Source organism: Cibotium barometz, chromosome 49, assembly GCF_041138505.1.
Source record: "Cibotium barometz isolate CiBa-2024 chromosome 49, ASM4113850v1, whole genome shotgun sequence".
In the NCBI taxonomy this organism is placed as follows: Eukaryota; Viridiplantae; Streptophyta; class Polypodiopsida; order Cyatheales; family Cibotiaceae; genus Cibotium; species Cibotium barometz.
In genome coordinates, this window is record NC_141094.1 from 9,237,881 (window position 1) to 9,260,402 (window position 22,522).

Below are 22,522 nucleotides of genomic sequence, written 5' to 3' on the forward strand. Positions count from 1 at the left end.
TTTTCTCGAGGTTACATGTAGGCTGTGACTATACGAAGGACATGTGGTTTGGTTCAACACTACTGCTGTTTGGGAAAGGGTTGTGGGATCCATGGTAGAGATGGAGAAGACCTTTTCTAGCAGGAAGGTGTCGTACAGGTGTGCCTTCTCTATGGAATGCTTTGCTGTAATAGCGAGAGTTCTTATTTGGAAAGTCCTGGGTGAAAAGCTAAAAGGGATCCTATTGGTAAAGGATTCGACAAGTTGTACTTTGTACTCATATTTGATCAAGTAAAGAAATACCGCAAGGAGCGCCACTGTGTTTTGGGGCCAATCGTTGTCCATGTACTATTTGTAGGAGCATTCTAGCTCCCCTGTTTGTTTTTCTTTTCCAGGTTCCCATGGTTGATGAAGTGTTTTGTGTGCGAGTGTTTGTTCCACCGCCCGTCAGATTTCTGAAGGCCGGTTTCACATAGTACAGTAGAAAGTTGGATGTCGCCGAAAAGAATTTGTGCGCTTTTGCCGCACAGGTCGTAGCTGGGGACTTGCCGAACACCGTATGCGAGCCACGAATGGCTGCAAGCATACAACCAGGAAGGCAAGCTCAAAACAGAATGCAAAAGGTGTGTCACTCACCGCTTAACTGCCGCCTTGAAGGATTCCCGCGTCGCAGCCGTGAAGGAGGAGCCGCCGTCGCCGCTCTACCGCCTCTCCGCCGTCGTGCCGCTACACAATGCTCGATCGCTCTCTCACTCTCTCTCTCTCTCTCTCACACACGCAGGAGAAGGAAACCAAGGAGATAAGACAAGAGCACTCTTGTATTCACAACACATGAGAATGAGGATTTTAGGGTTACATTTGACTCTTATACGTGACTTGGCCATTCACACTTGGGCGCCCATACATGGCCGGCCGACCCTAACCCTTATCCTACTGATATCCAAGGTGCGCCTCTCATCGGCGATCACCCAATCCCTTTATCCTTAACATATGGTGCCGACAAGCCTGGCCCATGACTCAGAATATTTGAATTAATGACGGAAAATATAGTACGTCTCAATGTCCGCCATGGGTTAACATGCCTCCCTTCCTGATGTAGATTCCGTCCTCGGAAGCTATGGTATGGTAAGCTCGATAGGGTTGTTGTGGTTGACCGTCTGCAAAACAGGGAAAAGAGTGAAAGTATGCTGGAATTCAAAAGATATAAAGTGTATAAATTCAAGCATGTTAGATCACAATGGATGTTGCTATGAGAACTTAGTTTAAGGGTCACATGAATGAGCTAGTGTAGCAAAGTAACAAGAGTTTAAAATTATTGAAAGTAAATCAAGAGTTAGCAAGGTGTCAAAGGTTAATCAAGGTTTATAACTGGCTTAAGTCAAGGAAAATAACCAAGCTTAATAAATAAACAGATGACCACACTGTGTCTACTCTAAGAACAAGTAGTTACCACGAGCCTAGGGACACAAGAAACATCAGAGTTACAGGAGCCTTTTGCTTTATTTTTTTTTACGCACGTGACAATTTTTATACACAATGGCGACCTCTCCCTACCAACCAAGGCATCGGTCTGGAGTAGAATACTCCTCGCCTACCAAGTATCAATAAGGCGATAGGCCAACATTAAAGCACATCATAGACTTGTATTGCCATTTATTGTAGGCTTTTTTTTTAAAAATTTTTATTTTTATAAAGTTTCTTTTGATCTTCGCTCCTGAATTAAAATGTGTTCTTATATCCTTTCGACAAGGGGTAAAAGCTATGTCCTAGAGGTCAACACACACACACAGCCAGGTGTTCAAACATTAAGATGGTTTGACCCTAGACCTAAGACAATCGTATTCCAAGGTTAACTAAAGACGTCATGGTGCCTAGGAATATTTCCAATAAAGTTAAGCTCATTAATGATTTACACTAGCATGCAAGCAACTTCAAAAACTAAGTAGTACATTGACAATTTCCATGTGGTCAGGCCTTATAGTTTATGAAATTAATTGAACAGTAAAAACGAAAGAGAGTGGGTATGGAAGAATTACACCTGTAATTGGAGATCTCCTTGATTTGACGAGACAGCTTGCAATTTGATGTAGATATATTTTGATGAACGTTGCGGCAGTCTCAGGACTCGAAAGCGAACCCACCTCAAACTTTTTAACCTGTACAATCAACTAACAAGCACTATACCTCGAGAGGCACATCAGTGTGGAAAATCAAAGACTCGTTTAAAGAATCCAAACTAGAAAAAACTTGAAAACACTAACCTACCTACCAGTTACCACACTACCACTGAGGATACGGTAAGAGGATGTTGTAGAGTCCTGGCTCTAGCCCTAAGGCTAAGCCTCTATCCGCATCATCCAAACAAATAAAGTCAACCTCAGTAGTGCCATGAGTTTCATCCGTCCATTCATCATTATCAGATATTTCCTTTTCATTTTCCCATCCACATAAACTCATCAAGAATGTAACCATGCGAGGATAGTCATCTTGTGGAAAAGGAAAGCATTGGGCTATCGGGAATATTTCCTCTACGGAGTAGGGGTCAGTCATGGTCAATATGCGAATTAGCCATTCTAATTCTTCAACATTTTCCTCTCTGGCTAGTACATCTATATGATCCCATTCAGTTTCAATAAAAGGATAGCACATGTGAAATATCTGAGAAAGGTATAGATGATACCTCTCACCAAAGGTGGGAGTGGATGAAGTGTTTGATGATCGTGCATCTGCCATATCTGCAAACACAGATATAGCATCAGTAGGTTTGTGAAACAGGTCAATCTAGTTCTTGATTGTATACGGATATTTCTCCTCTTTTTGTGCTCTTGCTCTTTTTACTATTTTTTATTTTTCTTTTCTTTGTTTTTGTTTTTTTTTGTTTTTTTTTAAAAAATGTATGAAGCTATATATATACATCCCCTTGAGTTTGGCAATTGCATGGTCAGGGGAGAAGGTTAAGGAGAAAGCATTAGAATGTCGAGCGTGAGTACATGCTCTCCCTTTTCTTGGGTAGATCATATTATTTGCAATGATGTTGCAGCCTCTTGGAACCAATTTGTCCAGCGGGTCATAGGTTGTGATGTGGGCAGATAGCTTTTTATGACCCTTGTGGCCACATCCAATTGTAGAGATGGTAGTGTACGCTCCCATTGACGAATGGAGGAAATGGTTTCCGACGATACTATTATAAGGGGAGACGTAGACTCATCGGTTTTTTGTTGGGTGTTGACAAGAGTAGGTGTAGAGCATGTAGAAACTGCTATATGAGTGTGTGCCTGGCATGAGGAGCTAGAAGCTTCATGTGGCTCCCCCCTTCCTGAGCTAGGTGGTAATGATCGATATCGTTTGGGAATCCAAGCTAACTGTGGAAGAAGTGGTGCGGAGCACTCTGTTACCTTTCCCTTACCACGGTCTTGAATTGTCATTGGGGTGGCAACAATTGGTTTGCAAGGTTTTACAGGTGATGTAGAGGGATTCACCTTATGTTTAGGGACCCAAATCTGGTCATTTCCCTCGTAGTACCCTTGGGCTACTAATAATTTTTTAGGGATCCATCGCGATGTTACATTGCCCTTTCTCGGGTGGGTAGCTGCTTTCCTTTTACGAGGCTTCTTGGTGGCTGAACGAGATTGAGCAGGGGAAGTAGCTATTAACGAAGCTTTCGGGACCCATTTGTATGTGTTTTTTGGCATAGTAAGCGGAGCTTTAGAGATCATCCTGCATGTTTCCACTCTTGGCGTTGAAGCGTTAGAGGGGTGGCAAACAATCAAAGATGGTTTTGCCATTGGACTTTGTGATTTTTCATTATCTAACATTTGAGTGGATGACTTAGGTGCGGGATTTTGAGCGGTCAGACCTAGTGTTGGTTCTTGCGTTGTGACTCGTCTGGTTGCCCAATCGATATTGCACTTGGTAGCCATCATCCATTTGCATCCTAAGTTTACAGTTCCTTCCATGGTACCAGCAGGCATAACCAAAAAGCTTTGAATTATGGTTCCCTTGTCATAAGCAACCGGAGCGTGCAGAATTCCTGAGACAGGGGTTTTCTTCTTGTTGATTCCTTGAACTTGGATAGAACTCTTGGATAAAGGTGGTTTTCCCAGTTGACACCACACGCCATATGATAGCAAATTGTGTTGAGCTCCTGTATCCAATAATGCATTATACAGCACCTCCCCGTAAGGACTCTGTAACTCAATTGGGTATCTTAGAGGTGGGTCAGATTCCAGTGCATCCTCCTCTGCTTCCTCGAAAAATACTTGCGTAATTCCCAAGTTGGCTTCTCGTTGTCGCCTAGCACGCTGTTGACGTTCTTTGACTTCGACTCTCGCTTGTATCTTTTTAAGCTCAGCTTGTTCTTTAGCTGCCTTCTTTTGATGGATTGCATGTAACTCCTCTTGGCTTAGGGGGTCATAGTATCTTTTGAATTTACTCCCATTAAGGAATCCAATGGTTTCAACTCCGTCGAGAGTCTCCACTCTGATGGTACCTTGCGGGGTAATTTCACATACTCTATACGGTCCCTTACCAGCATATTTGAGCTTCTTCTTTTCGTTTCGCACTCCATACATTAGGACTTTATCCCCAACCTTGATGTCCTTGTCCTTCAGGTGGCGATCAAACCATTTTTTCCTTCTATCCTTCTCCACAAGAGCATTGTACACAGCCAATTGTCTTTCTTCGTTTAGCCGCTCAAGGATATACAGACGCTCTGCTAAGGGATTACCATCCCAACCCTCTTGAGTAGCAACACGAAGACTAGGAATGACAAATTCCCACGGCATGACTGCTTCTTGGCCATATACCATTTTGAATGGTGTGCAATTAATAGCCACTTTGTACGCAGTACGATAGGCCCATAAAGCTGTTGTAAGCTTTAGATCCCAATCCGTGCGAGGAGCTTCAACTGTCTTTGTCAAAACCGAGATTAGGGTCTTGTTGGTACTCTCGGCTTGGCCATTCGCTTGCGGATAATAGGGAGTAGATTTATGATGGGATATCATGAAATTTGTTGTGAGCTCCTTAATCACGTCATTTATAAAATGCGTCCCATTGTCGCTCACAAGTTCAAAAGGACAACCGAAGCGTGTGATTATATTTTCAAAGAGGAACTTGGCTGTTGTTCTCGCATCTGCCTTACGTGTCGCTTTCGCTTCTGCCCATTTGGTCATATAGTCAGTGGCCACAATAATATAGCGAGATTGTGTGTTGCGGGCCGCTGGACTAATTGGACCTACAAAGTCTAAACCCCACTTTTCAAATGGTTGGTTTACTTTGATCGGATGTAGGGGCATTTGATCTTTTCGCTGGGGTTTCTTGTATCTTTGGCATTCATCGCAACCCTTCACAAAGAGTGATGCATCTTGGAACATAGTGGGCCACCAATACCCTGATTGTAAGATCTTTCGCGCAGTTAAGTCTCCTGAGAAGTGACCACCGGCTACGCCCATATGTGCCTCTTGCAAAATGTATAGATACTCATCCTCTCGGGCACAACGCCTAAGAACGTCATCCTTTCCTCGTTTATAAAGAGTCCCGGCTATCAGGCAATAGGGTTCGCATTCTTTGATCAGCTTTCGAGCTAGATCTTTACGAAGCTCTTTGGGTGGAAAGCCATTAACCAAAAAGTTAACAATCTTCTCACTCCATTCAGGCATTGTCTCCACCATGAACAGGGAAGTGTCATATGTTTTTTGCCAGGTCTCACAACAACAGTGAAATCAAACTCAAGAAGAATCAATAGCCATCGTGTGATTCTTCCTGTGGAGCATGGTTTGTTTACCAGATACAGCAATGCTTGATGATCCACATAGAAAACAAACTTGGTGGCAAGAAGGTAATAACGAAATTTCCTTACTGCATATATCATTGCCAACCCTTCTCGCTCCGTAGTGGTGTAGTTCATCTCTGCATCGTTCAACTGGCGACTGGCAAAGCTAATGGGGTAGTCTAGCTTGTGTTCTCCAGGTTGAGTCAACACACACCCAATAGCAAAGTTTGATGCATCAATATGCACATGGAAGAGTAAATCCCAGTTAGGCATTCTCAAGATTAGAGCACTCGCCAAGGCCTTCTTTAATAGCTCATAGGCACGGTCACATTCTTCGGTCCAAATAAACTCGATGAGAAGCTTATACAATGGTCGAGCTATCTCGGCGAAGAATAGAATAAACCTTCGATAATAACCAACGTGGCCCATAAAGCGTTGGACTTCCTTGTAGTTGGTGGGTGGTGGCAATTCCAGAATGACCTTGATTTTACTCTCGTCCGTGGAAATCCCATTTTTGGACACTATATGCCCTAAGATAACTCCGTGTTTAACCCAGAATTGGCATTTGAAAGGATTCAAGGAGATGCGATATAATCTACACCTTTCAAATATTTTTCGTAAACACATCAAGTGCTCATCCCAAGAGGAATGAACACAAAGATCATCTAAGAAAGCTTCACAGAAGTCCCTTAGATATTCTTTAAAGGCCGTGTTTATCAATCGTTGGAATGTTGCAGGTGCATTGGTCAAATCAAAAGCCATGACGCGGAAGGCAAACACTCCAAACTCCGTGATAAATGCTGTTTTAGCTTGGTCCTCGACTGCAATTGTGTTCTGATTGTAACCCGAGTACCCATCTAAAAAGCACATGTTCAGAATACGGCAAGGGGTAATGATCCCTTCTGGTGGCTGCATCAACCTTTTTGAGATCAACGCACACTCTGAGTTTCCCATTCTTCTTTGGTACGATGACTATCGGAGAAACCCATTCTGAGTGCTCAATAGGGTATATGAATCCACATTTTACAAGCTTTTCAATTTCCTCTTGTACAATCTTTGCGTACTTAGGATTCATTGGGTAGGGACGTTGCTGGACTGGTTTAGCAGTGCTAATCATTGGAATCGTGTGTTGCACCACCGAGGATGGAACACCCTTCATATCATGATATGTCCAAGCAAATATGTCCTTGAATTCTTTAAGAAGCTTCGTAAGTGCAGCTTCTTCCGCCTTGGTGAGGTCTTGAGCAATATAAACTGGTTTAGACTCCTCACCCGGATCTGCTAAGTCTATCTCCTTAACTACCGCAGGGCCATCGTAGACACCGCTACTCCCATTGGTAGGCGTTCGTTGGGCTTTTGTGTAGACCACTTTACGTTCCCCTGTGGTAAATGATTTGAAATGCTCGGGTGCGGGGTGTAAGTCTACTGGTTCTTGTTGTGCCAGGCTTTTTTCTTTCAATTCCGCTTCCTTTTGCTGCTGAGCCAACTCTTGGTTTTGCCGCCTTCTTGCAATACGACTTAGTTTTGGCTTCTCTTCGATTTCTAATTGGGCGACGTCATGAGGTTGCGGAATACACCACATGACACTTTGGAGATATTGTCCCCAATTATTAGCTATCTTTCGATGAGCATCAATGGCTCCTACATAACTGAGCCATTCTGCAGTGGATCTTTCCTTGTTTATTGCAGTGCGTACATTAGCTTGATAGCGTTGGCGCTTATGTCTCGTTTTCTTCTTACCAAGTTTTTGATTTTTGTTTCTATCAGATTCAGACTCACTCGGTCGATCTTCACTTGTGTCCACCTCACTTTCGGATGAATTGCAGGAGATCACTGTCCTAGGCCTTGAGCACATTGCTTCCACATTTGGGTGAATATTTGATTCGTTTTCCCCATGAGGCTCAGGGTCAGTTTCTTCTTGAGATTCATACTCAAAGTTGCATTGGTCAGAGTCTTCGCTACTTTCAGTGTTGGTGGAGTTTGCCACGTTCTCGCCATCAGGAGTCAAGTGCATAACACCTATCATGTTTATTGGCACTAACGGTGGCATATCTTGCCCCTCAGGTGTTACCCAACTTGTGCCTCTATTTCCCCATGTGTCTATGGTTGCCGCTAGGTGTACCCAATCCACGTTATCCGACTCAGTCATACCCGGTAGGATATCCATATAAGGAGAATCTTTCCCATCATCAGTCTCTTTTTTGCATGTATAGTAATACCTTAATGGGGCGGAGTGAATAGTGGTATCTGATCGATTATCAATGATAACCTTGCTTCCTAAAGGATGTGCACGACCATTCTCGAGATCAACTCGAATAACAGAATCCTGGAATTGTAGATAGACATGGTTTTTCGACCAGTCATGCACCATTTGTGCTTCCCTCATGAAAGGACGTCCTAAGATTATTTGATATGACATAGGATGCTTGGAGAAATCCATTACAATGAAGGTATGTTTTACCTTGTATCCCAGAATCTTGATCTTAAGGTCCCTTAACATTCCAATAGGTTTAGCTATGGTTCCGTTTGCCATCTTAACCACTATGTTTGTGACTTCGAGGTGAGGTCTCCCCATAGATTCCCAACAGTTTTTAGTCACAATGCTCACTCCAGCACCACCATCAAGGATTCCCTTTAGAGTTAATCCCTTGGTAGTAATGGGGAGGGTGGCATTAGATTCGTCCCCTTCAAAGTACTGACCCAACTTGTTCACAGGTATTTCAACGACCGAATCTTCATCTAGGTTGGGTTGTAGATCCCAATGTTCCCCTTCATCTTGAAGTGTGTCGGGTCTATCCATATTTGCAAATTGTGGTAGCCCCGCCTTTAGTTCTCCATTGAGAAATGCCCGAAGAGCTAAGAATAGCTCAGGATCTCCGTATAATCTGGATATGATCGTGGTTCTGATTTCTGAGGACATGAAATCCATTAACTTGGACACATTCAACGGTACTTTTCGAGATATCGCCCCTTGACTAGGGACTGGTGAAGATGGAATCACTTCCTCTTCGATGGGGTCAGGCATTCCCTCACTAAACATTCTTTCAAGTAAAAAGGGTGTTTGCCCACTTCCTGATGTCCTATCCTCACTTTCTTCCCGAATGATACTAGGTATAGCTAACGGTTTATGGTTCCGGTGAGGCTGAACTTGCATAGGAAACACTGTGTCTGGAATTTTGATTTTTCTCGGGTTTGGCTCCAGTTCTCTTTGTGTTTCTTCCACTAAACCCCTTAAGTGTTGCACTTGTTCAATCTCCTCAACTGGGTTTGGGTAAGTTCCAATCTTTTTCTTGAGGGTTTTTGGCCCACGTGGCTTGTCTTGGGGAGTCTCAGTCAGTTTGGGTGGTCGAGAGGGCATTAACTGACTTGGTTGTGGGGCCGAGGAAGTTTCCTTCTGTTTCCCCTTATTTATGTACTCGCTTGATTCTCCTTCATTGAGCTCCCGAGTGGGTTCCTCCCTTAAGGTAGTGGCTTTGGTCCCCATGGTTTCTATGGAATCGGAATCATCTTCAGGATCATTCATATACACGGGGTCATCTCCTGTCCCTATGTTAGTCTTTGAACTAGGCTTGGAGCTCGTGGCATTAAGCGATCTCTTTCGCTGCTACCCCCCAAAGCACACCCTCACGTATGTATTCTTTCAAGAACAATCTCTTGAGAGTGGGGTAGTGAGTGCGCTCTTCAACCCTTAAGGTTCGATACCAATCTCCGGCCTTTCCGCTCAAGGTTAAGCCTAAGGCTTTACACTTATGCAGCTCATTGTGCTCTTCCAAGGAATCACACACGTGTTCAAAGACTTCAATGTGCTTCCTAACATCCTCGTTACCACTGAAGTTTTGAGTGAGCTTAGCCACTTGTACTGCCTTGCTTCTAGGTTCTCGCTCAGGCATACCCCGCATGTTTTCCGCAATAGATCGTCCGATCGTCTGAGCAAACGTTGCGAGATCACCTAGGTGAGCAGGCATAGCTGGTGGAGGTACTTCTGGGATAGCCTGGCTGATAGGAGTTGGCGTTGGTCTGAGTAGGTTGGCAAATGACGTAGGATATGATATGTGACTAGGCCTAGCTCCTCTTGGATAAGGGTTGTGATAAGGCGGTCGTGGAGCATACGCTATTGGCATACCAACAGGCGTAGGAGCTACTTGAGCATGAGTAGCAATAGGTACATAAGGCCGATAGGCACTGCCACGCACTGTTGTAGGTACTGTTCCACTAGGTAGCGGTGTCGTACTAACTACAGTGGTAACAGGTGTGCTTTCTGTCATGCTCATCATTGGGGTAGGCATTGTGGAGTCCTTAATGGAAAGTTGAGCCAAGGTTGGAAAGCTAAAGTTATTGCTCGTGGGCTCAACCTGCATTGAGACTCCAGGCGAAACAACATACGAAGGGTCTATGGGACTCACCGAGGGAGTCTCCAATTGTGATAGGGTTGGTTGTTTGGCCTTGCCCGTATCCAAAAATCTCATAGGGCCAGTGGAAACTAAGTTCACTCCCCTATTTTGCCTCTCAATTTGGATAATTCTATGAATAACCTCACATATCATTTGTTGTTGCTCCTCTAGATTAGTGGCGCTAGATGTAGATCGTAGGACTTCTAACCAACCTACATGGTATGTGTAACCCGTGTATAGGTCAGTTAGAGTCTCTGTGTGTAGATCATATTTCCAATTTTCATTGAGAAATATCCCATCCAGACTTGGTGTGCCAAACGGTTCTCTTGAAGTGGACGCAATGTCACTTCTTATGGATTGGCTTCTAGGGACCTCTACTTTAGGAAGAGCATCGGAATGTGGTAGCTCAGTAGGGCCCTCATTAAACGAAGTGGGTAGAATATCCACATGGACACTCTTTGGGAAGGTAGGGTCCACATGAGATGTGAATGGTGAATCCACTACCCCTCCTTCTTCATTTGCTTCGCTTGTCGCATGCTCAGAGCGTGTAGCTCTACTAAAGGTCTCGATTAGACGACTAAACATGCTAGATCCAGGTTGTGGGGCCCACACTGGCATGTTTTGGCTTGTCTCCTCAGGGTTCTTGGTAGGGTGTCCTTCCATGGCTTCTGAGTCAGAGGACGAGTCACTATCCACTATTCGTGGATCTTGGGTTGCACTCCCTTGGGTTCCAGCCGAAGGCCAAGATGCCAACATGGAGGGATGGTGTGAGCCTGCGTAAACTGAAACACTTTCTAGTGGTTCAGGCTCTAGTACCCGACCAGAACGTAGATGCATGTGACGTGGGTACCCTACGTGCGTTGGTAACTATCCTTGAAACTCACACAAGTGGTTTCTTAGGTGTTTCGCACCCCGTTTTTACTTGTTTTTAGATTGTTTTTAACTCGTTTTTGACCCCCTTACTTACGGTCGAACTTGGACTAGGACGTGTGATAGCTCGAAACGAGCGTATCGTTCAAAGGGTCGTAGCGTGCTTTACAGCACCGTGTTTGCCTATCCAGAGTTCCTGTGGTCCTCAAAACAGTCCGTTTCCCTATGGGGGAAGGGGCAAAAGCCTATTTGCTTGTGGAGGAAAGGGTGAGGGCTTTATCCCACATGCTCACTTTACTCCTTGGGGAGTGGGCTACATATAGGGCACGACTTCCCATAAGCTCTCACTTGAAAGAAAGCTATGGAGGCTCACTCTCCTATATATATATATCAAAAGACCGAGACCGAGACCGGGGCCGGGGTCGTGGGTCAATTGGGGGTTTTTTCTTTTCAAAATTTTTTTCTCCAATTAAAAAATCTTTCCTCTCCACACGTTTGGTTCTTTCTTTAAAAATAAAATTTATTTTTTTATTTTTTATTTTTTTATGTTTTTTTTAATTTTTAATTTTTGTTTTTTTTAGATAACTTTTCTAGGGTTTCTTTAGGGTTCAGCCTTGGTCGCGGCACAGTTCGCACACAGCACAGATCTGGGGATTCAGAAATCCCCTCCCACACGCAGAAAACCAGATAACAGAACGCGCGCCCACACGCGGAGCGAAAAAAATAACAAAAGAAACAGAAATGCAGAAGACAAATTGGAGGAATAGATTGCAAAACACAGAAACACCTCAACAACAAACACACAGTCGCTTTCCTACAGTGTAGATTAAGCTTCACGCAGCAGCCGAGCTGCAAGCTGGAGCTTGGTGCAGGGAAATTCCCCGGCAGCGGCGCCAAAAATGTGCGCTTTTGCCGCACAGGTCGTAGCTGGGGACTTGCCGAACACCGTATGCGAGCCACGAATGGCTGCAAGCATACAACCAGGAAGGCAAGCTCAAAACAGAATGCAAAAGGTGTGTCACTCACCGCTTAACTGCCGCCTTGAAGGATTCCCGCGTCGCAGCTGTGAAGGAGGAGCTGCCGTCGCCGCTCTACCGCCTCTCCGCCGCCGTGCCGCTACACAATGCTCGATCGCTCTCTCACTCTCTCTCTCTCTCTCACACACGCAGGAGAAGGAAACCAAGGAGATAAGGCAAGAGCACTCTTGTATTCACAACACATGAGAATGAGGATTTTAGGGTTACATTTGACTCTTATAGGTGACTTGGCCGTTCACGCTTGGGCGCCCATACATGGCCGGCCGATCCTAACCCTTATCCTACTGATATCCAAGGTGCGCCTCTCATCGGCGATCACCCAATCCCTTTATCCTTAACATATGGTGCCGACAAGCCCGGCCCATGACTCAGAATATTTAAATTAATGACGTAAAATATAGTACGTCTCAATGTCCGCCATGGGTTAACAGAATTATTCGGTATATGACAAAGAGCTTTTGGGTGTGATAACAACACTCAAACATTGGAAGCCTTTTCTTTATGGACAGTTTTTCACAGTGAAAACAGACTACCAAGCACTTAAGTGGCTTCAAACTATGCCAAGTGCCCAGTGGAGTGATCGACAAGCGAGGTGGAGTCAACTCTTCCAACAGTTTGGAGGAATGATTGAATATATCCCTTAACCCAGTAGCAGATGCTCTTAGTCGAAAGGCTAGCATCTAGGCAGTCCAAGAATCTATCAATCTTGAAATCACGGGAAGGACTTAGATAGTATGAAAGACCAATACGTCGACTCCCCTGAGTTTGGTACTCAGTACAGTTTGGCTCTCAATTCTGAGCGGGGCCATTATTCCATCCAGAACTCTGTGTCATTCGGGAAAAGCGTTCCACTCTTCTCCATGATGCCCATGACTCCTTAGTTGGAGAACATAGGGGTATCAACAGTACCCTCCAGAAATTAGAACGGTCCTTTTATTGGCCAAAGATGAGATGTGATGTCTATGCACATGTACAAGCCTGTAAAATTTGTCAAAAAGTAAAGGTTCCACATACAAAGAAGGTTGGTTTACTTCAACCTTTGCCTGTCCCCGACGGACCTTTCATCGACATATCTATGGACTTTGTAGGGTCTCTACCAGCATCCACCGGATCTCGTAACACTTAGTGTTTCACCATTGTGGATCGCTTTAGTAAATTCTGCATGCTCATCCCATGCAAGCATATGGCATGCAAGCATATGGCCATAGCCGAGGACGTAGCCCGTCTGTTTCTCAAGCATTGGTACCCAATTTGTGGTTTGCTTAGCACCATTACATTAGATAGAGATTCCATTTCTGGAGGGCATTATTTGAAAACTTTGGAACTAAGTTGCAGTTGTCTAGTGCATTCCATCCGCAGACAGATGGCCAAACATAAATTTATAACTAGTTGGCCTTTGATGTTCTCAAGTCATACTGTCATGACCAGCAGTTCAAATGGGAACATTATCTTCCATGGGTCCAAGCTATCTTGAACGACACTCATTCATCTAGTGTCGGACGGACTCCATATGAAACAGTCTTTGGTCGCCTTTTCTCTTCTCGTTTGACGAGATATCTCTAGAGGCTAATAAAACCACGGAAGCATTTTCCGAGATCATTGAGTCAGTCATCAAGGACCGCTTGGCCAAAGCACAGGAAGCATATAGTAGACATGCTAATAAGTCTAGACGAGATGTCCACTTCAAGGAAGGGGATTGGGTCTATCTGCATATCATGAAACAAAGATTGAAACAAGTGGGCAAACGTTGTCCCAAGCTTTCATTCCGTAGTTTTGGCTCTTTTCCAATAGTTAAAAAGTTAAGTGATGTCTCCATGAAGTTAAAGTTGCCTGCCAGTTGGACAATGCATGATGTTTTCCATGTTTCTTGGCTAAAACCATATGTTGATCTAGAAGTGTTTGATGTTTCAGATGAACAGCAGCCAAACGTAGTAGATGAAGCAAAAGTCATTGAGCCCGAGCACATCCTTCTTCATCGTTGGAAGCATGGTTCCGGTTGACGGATACGTTAGTTCTATACGAAATTCCAAGATCGAGGTACCCACGAAGCCGTATGGCTAGACGAGGAGTTCTTTCAAGAGTATCCCCAGTTGTTGGCGTACTACTTGGAAGCCATGAACTTGCCGCCAAGCTAAGCAGGAGGGAATGTCACATGCACTCTGCACTGTAGTGCATGGTGACAAACTGGCTCATCATCAGCAGTGCAACATCTGTACATTATTAGAACTGAGTAGGATGATATTTGTCGTATGCTGTGACCCCATTGTAATCCTTAGTCCAGGATAAGTCAGGCACGAGCCACGTAGGTCATTCTCAGCCATAGTCAGTCAATCTAAGGCCCTTAACCCACTCAAAGAGACGCATTCATGGATATACAGTGAGTAGAAACCACAGGGTTTGCATCAGAAAGCATCCTGCATATTGCACAGCATTCATGCATAGCATCTAGACCATTGCAGGAACCTAGATAGAATCCTGGATTTATCTAGGATTTATCTGGTATTTTTTTCAGCATTTTTAGCATTTTATACATCATTTAGACATTTTATTTGGACATGTGCAGTCGGCCAGCACTGTAGCCAGCTGACTAGCACATCTTGTCCATATAAATAGAGGCTTTGCATAATCATTCATTCATTCATCATATTCAGCAAGAGAGCCATCCACAAGAGAGCCATCCTTATCTTCAGGAGCATAGGCGATTGCAGTTTCAGCCCTCTTTCTTCAGCATTTGTCTCCTACAGCCCTAGACGCCTCAAACGCATGAGCATTCAGCCATCTACATCAGTCAAACGCATCAGTTCAGCATTCAGCCAGCATTTAGCCTTGCGTTTTCTGCATCCACATGGTTTTCAACATTCATCATATCATCGTTTTGCTCCAGCCTCTTGGTGAAGGTAAAACGCAGCATTCTCATTCATTTACAGCATTCATATACAGTCTAGAATAATCCCAAACAGCCCCTCTCTCAGCCCTAGCTTTGCATCCCTCCCTCATACCATTGGGAAGAGTGCATAGGCTCGAGATTGGACATCTTTGGTGCTTCTACAGCAGTGCACAGCAGCCCAACACTTTGTCTTTAGAGGTCTTGCGTTTGGCTTATCGTCAGTCACACCGTCAGTCTCTTTAAAGATAATAAAGCAAATACTATCTCGGTAACGGGATAGGGGACCCTTCGATGGGTAATTCGGGACCCCATACAGTGTACAGTTCTCATCTCTCTCTCTCTCTCTCTCTCATATCTCTCTAAAGTTTGAAGTATTAAAGTGGATTGCTAAACTCGTGAAACTTAGGATACAGAAGACGGTGTGAGCATTTGTGTGACAGGATTCTCCAATACGAAGACTTTCGCTGCATGTTATAGTTGCTGTGGAGAATGCTTGTGGAGCTTTCCTGGTACGTGTTGTTGCTTCATTCTTTTGTCTTTGAAAGAGGATGACTTCTTCGACTTCTTGGAGTATGTTCAGCATCTGGTGTTGAGAGGGGGTGTTAGCACATTCATCCCCAGTTTTTGTCCATGTTTGGTGTCCTTTTGGTCCCTTTTGCATGGCCCTTGATTGTGGGTTGGCCACCCTTATTTTATATATTTTTTTGGGATTTTTTCCAGCCTGGATGCCTTTTTCCCAGTTGGTCAGCTCTACAGATGTCCAGTTGGCCAGCTTATGTACTTCCAGTCGGCTAGCGCTCCCCATCTATAAATAGGTGGGCTGGCCTCTCATTTTTTCATCTTGTCTAGTCTATCTTTTGCTCCCTCACTTATGAGACTACTTCTGTCTCTTGCTTAGGTCTGTATTGCTTCAGTATATTCAGCATAGTTGCTCCATATCTCTCTCTCTCTCTCTCTTGCACTCTCTACTTAGCACACTCTAGTGCTTATTTGCTTCCGCTCTGTGCACTCTTTCACACATGCATGGTTGTCACGGTACGAAAATACGATACCGTACGATACGATACCGTACGGGAATTTTTGGTACGATATGAAATTTTCAGATACCGTACGATAAAATACGGTTTTTATTTTTTACACTTACAACCTATGGAGCTTCAAGCTTGAATGTGAGGGAAGGTTGGGAGGGGAGGAGTCTACAGTGCTTGAGGAACCAGAACATGGATATGTGTCTCTCCCGGTTGGATCTCCCGATTGTCTCCAAAAAAGAACCTGGATGGGTAATGCAATACCAGAGGTCTCCAAGTGTAGCGTTTATGACTAAGGGACCGTCCTTGCACAAATACGAGGAGTGCATCTAGGGTGATAATGTTAGGGACTCCTCTCTAGATCAAAATGGCCATGTCCAAATCTTCTCCCTCGTACATAACTTGAGAATCTAATTGTCTAGCCTACCTATACCAGGGATCCCCAAGTGATGTAGCAAGATTCTCTCATCCTACCAATCAAGTGTACACTACCAGTCTACCTCGCCAGATTTTTTAGGTCTCTCAACAATCCCATATGGAATACTGAGTGGACACAAAAGTTGCGAAGTATTGCGAGCATTTGGGATCTTTGTAAAGCAAGGTTTCTATATTTTTTTTAAGCATTTGGAAAAAAAATTTTCAAGGAAAAATGGTTTTTGGGAAAAAAAAAACTTTTCGTACCGTACCGTACGAACCTGTTCGTACGCGTACGAGAAACAACCATGCACACATGACATCCCCTCTTGCTAAACTTGATGATGAGATTCTAACCTTTGACCATGGATGGCTGTCATGATCCCTTTGTCTCCACATGGACTCCCAAACTTGTCATCCTTCCCTTCCTGGCAACCTTTTTACTGAAAACCTTGTTAAACTCTAATTTCTCTCCAAATCTGATGTGAGATCAGGCATCAGAGATCTTGTGCCTCGACATCGACTCCAGCACCGATCTCGTCATTGACATATTTGTTTGATATTGTATTCATTTGTTGTATAGGTCTTGGCTTGGAAAAGTCCGTGGATTGCTTCTGAAATAAATTCCTGAAAAGGGGGCGGGGCTTGTTCCCCGCTTAGTGTGGTGTACTGTGTAAAATCCCTATACCTCTCTCTCTCCCCCCTTTTCTCTCTATATATTTCTCTTGGACACGTGGTTGCATCTGTTGGGCTTACAAAGCTAATCTTGGAGCACTTTTCTTGTGCACCAAACACGGTTTCAAGATGTACCTACTATCCAAGCCTCATGTGATGTATCACACCCATCAATATGATAGATGAATGAGTCGCTTAATCCTAAGGCTATGATAGCAAGGGTCTTCTCGTCTTTGACTAGCCAAGCAACTTCTCCTTCCCGTGTTGTTGACTTTTTCTCTTTTCTGTTTGCCACATTCCATATCCCTTTTCTCATAAGGGTGAATTTGACCTTCGTTTGCTAGGTGTGGAAGCCTTCTCCTTCAAATTTATCGATTTTTGCTTGAGTGCCCATGATTAATGAATGAGGATCTTACTCTTTATAGGTCAAGAACAATGTCTAAATCCTTTTCAAAATTTGAGATCAATTCACACAATTCCTCCGTTGTTCTTGAGCTTCTTCCCTTCTTCTTTGAAGGAGTTGATGACTCCTTCCAGGGTGAGGTGGTGATGAGGTTTCCGTAGAATTCTTCAGGCTTTGATTTGATGAGTACAGCTACGGCTACATCTTCCTCCACATTTGCTTTGAGTGCTGTAAGCTGGTTCATTAGGGACTTCATCTTATTCACATGAGCATCTATGCTCTCATGTGACTGCATCATGAGTCCATAGAACTCAATCTGTAGGAAAACCTTAGAGTTCTTCCCTTGAGCTCAGAAGAGCTTGTGCAGCATCTCATAAGCTTCTCATAAGCTTCCTTAGAAGTTTGGAGATTTGCTACATGATGTATACAACCCTAGGCTATCAATCCAAAGGCTTTTTGATCGAGGCTTTTAATGTTGTTGCTGCTCCTTCGGGCTTCTTTTGGTCTGCCAGGTGTGAAAGTTGTCCCCATCAAACTTTTCAATGAACAAATGTGAACCCATAGGGGTCTTAGCTCTTATTGATGAGCCCTTACAAAGTTGATGCTAAATGCCCAAATCCCTAAAAAAATAAAATTTCAGCTTTTGAAACCCTTAAAAATTTCAACTAATGGGCTTTTTTTTTTTTTGAAGCTTTAGCAGGGTAGACCATGAGCCTAATGTCACAGATGTACTTTCATTTTTGAAAAAAACAGCCCAAAACCCGAATTTTCTTTGATTTTTGAAAAATGCCAAAACCCTAAAATTGACCTTTCTTGAGGGTTGAGCTTTGATGTTTGCCCCTTCTGATGTAGGGATTTGGGATTAATGCTTTGATTAAGCGTTGATTAAAAAAAATGATAAAAGCCCCAAATTTTATGACTCTAGCAGCATTAATTTGATGAGTTTACCCTTTATTTGAGGAAGCCCCAAATTCACTTTCACTTCAATGCTTCAATGCTTCACAGGTCGGTGATGGACAGGTCGGTTATGCTGATGATATTGATGAAGCCCCTCTGGTCTTCTCTTCAATGCTGCGGTGGTGTACTTGTTGGGCACACGGAAGGTAGCTGCTGTGAAGGCAGGTCTATGGTGCAGGTAGAGTCGGGCACTAGTCGCGAGACTGTATGTGTGCCCAGTCGGTCTGCTATGCGCAGCCAGAAGCTTGCTTCACAAGCTTTGCTTAGCTTAGCTATGCTAAGCTTTAAAGGCAACTGACGTGGTCCAATCGGTGGGTACAAGGCTCTTCACATCAGGTGGCACACAAGCAGTAGCACTGGCAGCAGCAGCACAGGAGTCGGGCTGCTGGCTGCCAGGGTATACAGCTGTACACAACACAAGTGGGGCAGTCAGGTAGTAACAGCAGTATGCACAGCAGGTTCAGAGACGGGTGCAGGCTGCATACAAGCCATAGTCACCAGAAACGGGAAACGGGGACGAGACTGGCACCCCGAACCGGTAGATGTGTAGGAAACGGCCAAGAAATGTTTACAAACGTTTGTGTTACTTTTTTTAAAACGTTTTTTATTGAACTTTTAATAGAAAATGCCATTTTGAGAAAACACAGACCGTTTCCATACATCATATAAAAACGCTTCTTAAAAAATGTACAGCATGAACTTCCAATAAAAAATGCCGTTTTGAGAAAAACAGGCCGTTTCCATACGTTCCCCTGTGAGAAAAATATGAAGTGGAGTTTCAGGTCGTTTCAGCCCATTTTTGACTAATCGTACCTTTGAAACGGCGTTTGAACGATTCAGACCTCCGATTCCGGTGACTGTGATACAAAAGAACGTTGAGGTTGCAGAGATGGATGTAGGCACACAGGTAATGTGAGTTGACAGTGGTGGCTGTGATGTATGCAAGCACTAGATGATATTGTGTGCATGTGAACAGCAGATGGTCAGAGTCGTGTAGAGGCTATATTCGTGTTTTTGAAGTAAGGGTGTCATTGGGCATACAAGGTGGACTAGGCAGGTAAAAGGCTGCAATGCTCTGATACCAAATGATGGAGATAGCACATGCGAGGGCTATAGGGGCTCATAGGCAATGAAGGCCATGGCTACAGCATTGCACAATAGAGAGGTGAAGGGAGAGAAAGGTAAACACTCAGTAGTAAAGGGGGAGAGAGAAAAACACGATTGCTGATGTGATAGTTGCTTGATTAATTCTGTGAAGTACAAGTACAATTTATAAGTACAAAGGTTGCCTTAGTGACATCACTGCTTAGGTGAACTACTCACAAATATCTAGATATTATTCAAAACCCCTCTAAGAGGTGGTTCTCTCTCTCAGCAGAGGTACTCCCGATTGGCATTGACCTCATCCATAGTACATACAGTTGGCAGAGGATGGAGATACTCATTGCTGGTATGCTCAGATGAGATCATGGTTTGACCTACATGGTTTGCGGATATAGGCACTCCCACCCTTTCAGTACAGCTTGGATTGTCCATTTTTGGATCTCACCCGCTCAAAGCAAAACCACATGATTTGGATGGATATTGTCAGAGTGGACACAGAGAGGACATGGACTAAGTCCCCTTGAGCCCTTAGGCACGAAAATGGCTCATTACAAAAGCCATTTTTTGCACCTCTCACCAGATGGTTTTATCACCTGCCCGGCGTACATGGATGTACACCTATCACATGGGATACATTGTGCCATTGGACAGATCCGTACCTCATCACACCAGCGAGGAGCACTACATTTGTCGATGTACAGTCTATTATGAGATCTGAGGGAGATATCACTGCCTCTCCCAAGAGGCCCAAGAGGGTTTTGGGCCGTTACGCAGGGTCATGGAGTTTGAGGATCAGAGATGCCTGGGATTATTCCTACTTGAGCTCAGGAGACACAGAGAGACCCTCTTGGCAGATAGGAGACCGAGCCATGATGTACCTAGACACAGGATCCTGATAGATATCTTCAGCACTAGCTTCCCCTTCTTTATCAAAAGATGTATGCTTCCTATGTCAAGGGCCATAACTCTTGGACATGACACTTGCAACAGTGTTGTGGTGGGATGATATTTTACAGAAAGTGCATTGTTTTTTTTCTCTTTGGATGGCTGTCGTTCATCAATGGTCCAAGGCAAAGCTAAATGATATTGTTACGGTTTTCAGGTCACACCAAACTTGTATGGGAATTTGGTGGCAAATACTGCAGCTGGTATAGCTGGTGGAACAGGTGTAATGCCTGGAGGTAAGTGTTTGTAGGTGGCACCTTGTTATGCCTGCTTGTCTCTTGCTCACCCTCAGAAAATTTGATAGAAACGTTGTAATGAAGCATTTTCATATAGGGAATGAATATGTACTCGCAGGCATTGAGAACTGTAGTGGGGGAATTTTTCTGATCCATGAACTTGTTTGTCTTCTTGAATTAATGCTAGGGCCTGGTTTGATTTGCTTGGTAAGCACCAATCTTTTCTCATTGTGTCTCATAATATTGCAGGGAATGTAGGTGCAGAACATGCTGTTTTTGAGCAGGGAGCCTCAGCTGGTAATGTTGGATATGAGAAGCTGGTTCAACAGAAGAGAGCAAACCCGATAGCACTACTACTATCTTCTTCTATGCTCTTAAGGCATTTGCAATTCCCTGCTTTTGCTGATAGATTGGAGCAGGCTGTAATGGGTGTGATCAAAGAGGGTGTTCATCGAACAAAGGATCTTGGTGGAACCAGCACAACACAGGAGGTGGTTGATGCTGTGATTGAGAAATTGGGCTGAGTACAAACTTGATCTGGGGCATGAACAAAAGAGTGTTTTTTGTTCAAACTTTTAAATAACCACACCAGCACGTACTTAACTCATTTATGAATGTGTAGTAGAAGAGCTGAAATCAGTGTACATGAACACACGAAACCCGGTACAACAGCACACAAGGTATACCAGCTCTGATGTGCTTATGTGGCTCTTCGCCTCTGCTTTTCCCTATGTCAGTGGTCTCAACTGCATCAAATAAAATGGATATTCCATGCTTCTTGCTAGGATTAAGTGCATGGTTAGTATTATGGTAAGATCATGCAAGTAGGGCTGGCTTTGTGGTAGTGATGGGTTGCTTTGAAGCTCTTCAGGACCTTACTACATCTACAGTAGGTGGCTTCAGCTATCCGTCTCTTAGCGAGCATCTCTGCACAACAGGGAGGATACTCGCCAAATATTGCCAAAGAAACAATCTTTGCTTTAAAGGCAGCTTACTTTTCCATATAACCCGGAGGTGTTTTTTCCACCGTCTTTCACTCTTTTGCATACCCCATAGAATGTTGCTATGTGCGTGAACCTAAGGTGGTAGAAACAAATGCTTATACATGCTACCTGCAGTTATCTTATCAAAACTGAGCATTGTCGGTTTGCCCTTATCTTTCCAATCATGCAATGCAGCCTGTCATTTTCAACTAGTGGAGGCAATGGTATAGCCTTTTAATCTTCTCGAAATCAGTCTATGATGCAGACCCAAGTTATGTTTACTGCACGCCTGTGGGAAAGGATAGCACATTCCCTGTATCATCCACAACATCCTGAAGTATGCATATATCCAAGGATGCTAAAAAGCATGCTTTACATGGCTCTTGCATAGCTAGCAATTGTGCAAACAAAGAGGACCAGTGCAGACTTTTTAGTCTCATAGAGTTACTGATTGGAGAATCACGTCCCACCCATTTGAGGTTATTCAATGTAGTCTTCCAATCTTGTAACATTCTTGTAGGATATGGACAGTCTACAATGCAACCCTCAAAACGGCCTAACACCACTTCCCAATGTGAATTCACCCAAATTCCATAAGCCATAGTTTTTATGCCTTTACACATAGCTGCAAGCATAATTTCCTAAGGTTGCTCTTGTCGAAAAAACACTTGAATCATGGTAGCTTTTCGAGCCAAAACATGGTAGTGAATGTTAAGAATATTCATACCACCATGTATCTTTGGCGAACATACAGAATTGCATGGCAACAGTCTCAAGGTTTTTTTATTTGTCTTGGTCTTCCAGAACAATTCCAAAGCTTGACATGAAAGCATGCAAATCTTT

At 43.8% G+C, this 22,522-nt stretch overlaps 1 protein-coding gene across 1 annotated transcript in view; it reads left to right on the plus strand.

Moving 5' to 3' along the window:
* The window catches only part of LOC147610270 (isocitrate dehydrogenase [NAD] regulatory subunit 1, mitochondrial-like), a 48,457-nt gene extending 26,978 nt beyond the window's left edge, over positions 1-21,479 (plus strand). The window contains exons 3-4 of the mRNA XM_086786056.1: positions 20,618-20,696; positions 20,946-21,479. Coding sequence (XP_086642182.1) covers positions 20,618-20,696; positions 20,946-21,220 — 354 coding nt within the window. The 3' untranslated portion in view covers positions 21,221-21,479. The remainder of the gene's footprint in view (positions 1-20,617; positions 20,697-20,945) is intronic.
* The last annotated feature ends 1,043 nt before the right edge of the window (positions 21,480-22,522 follow it).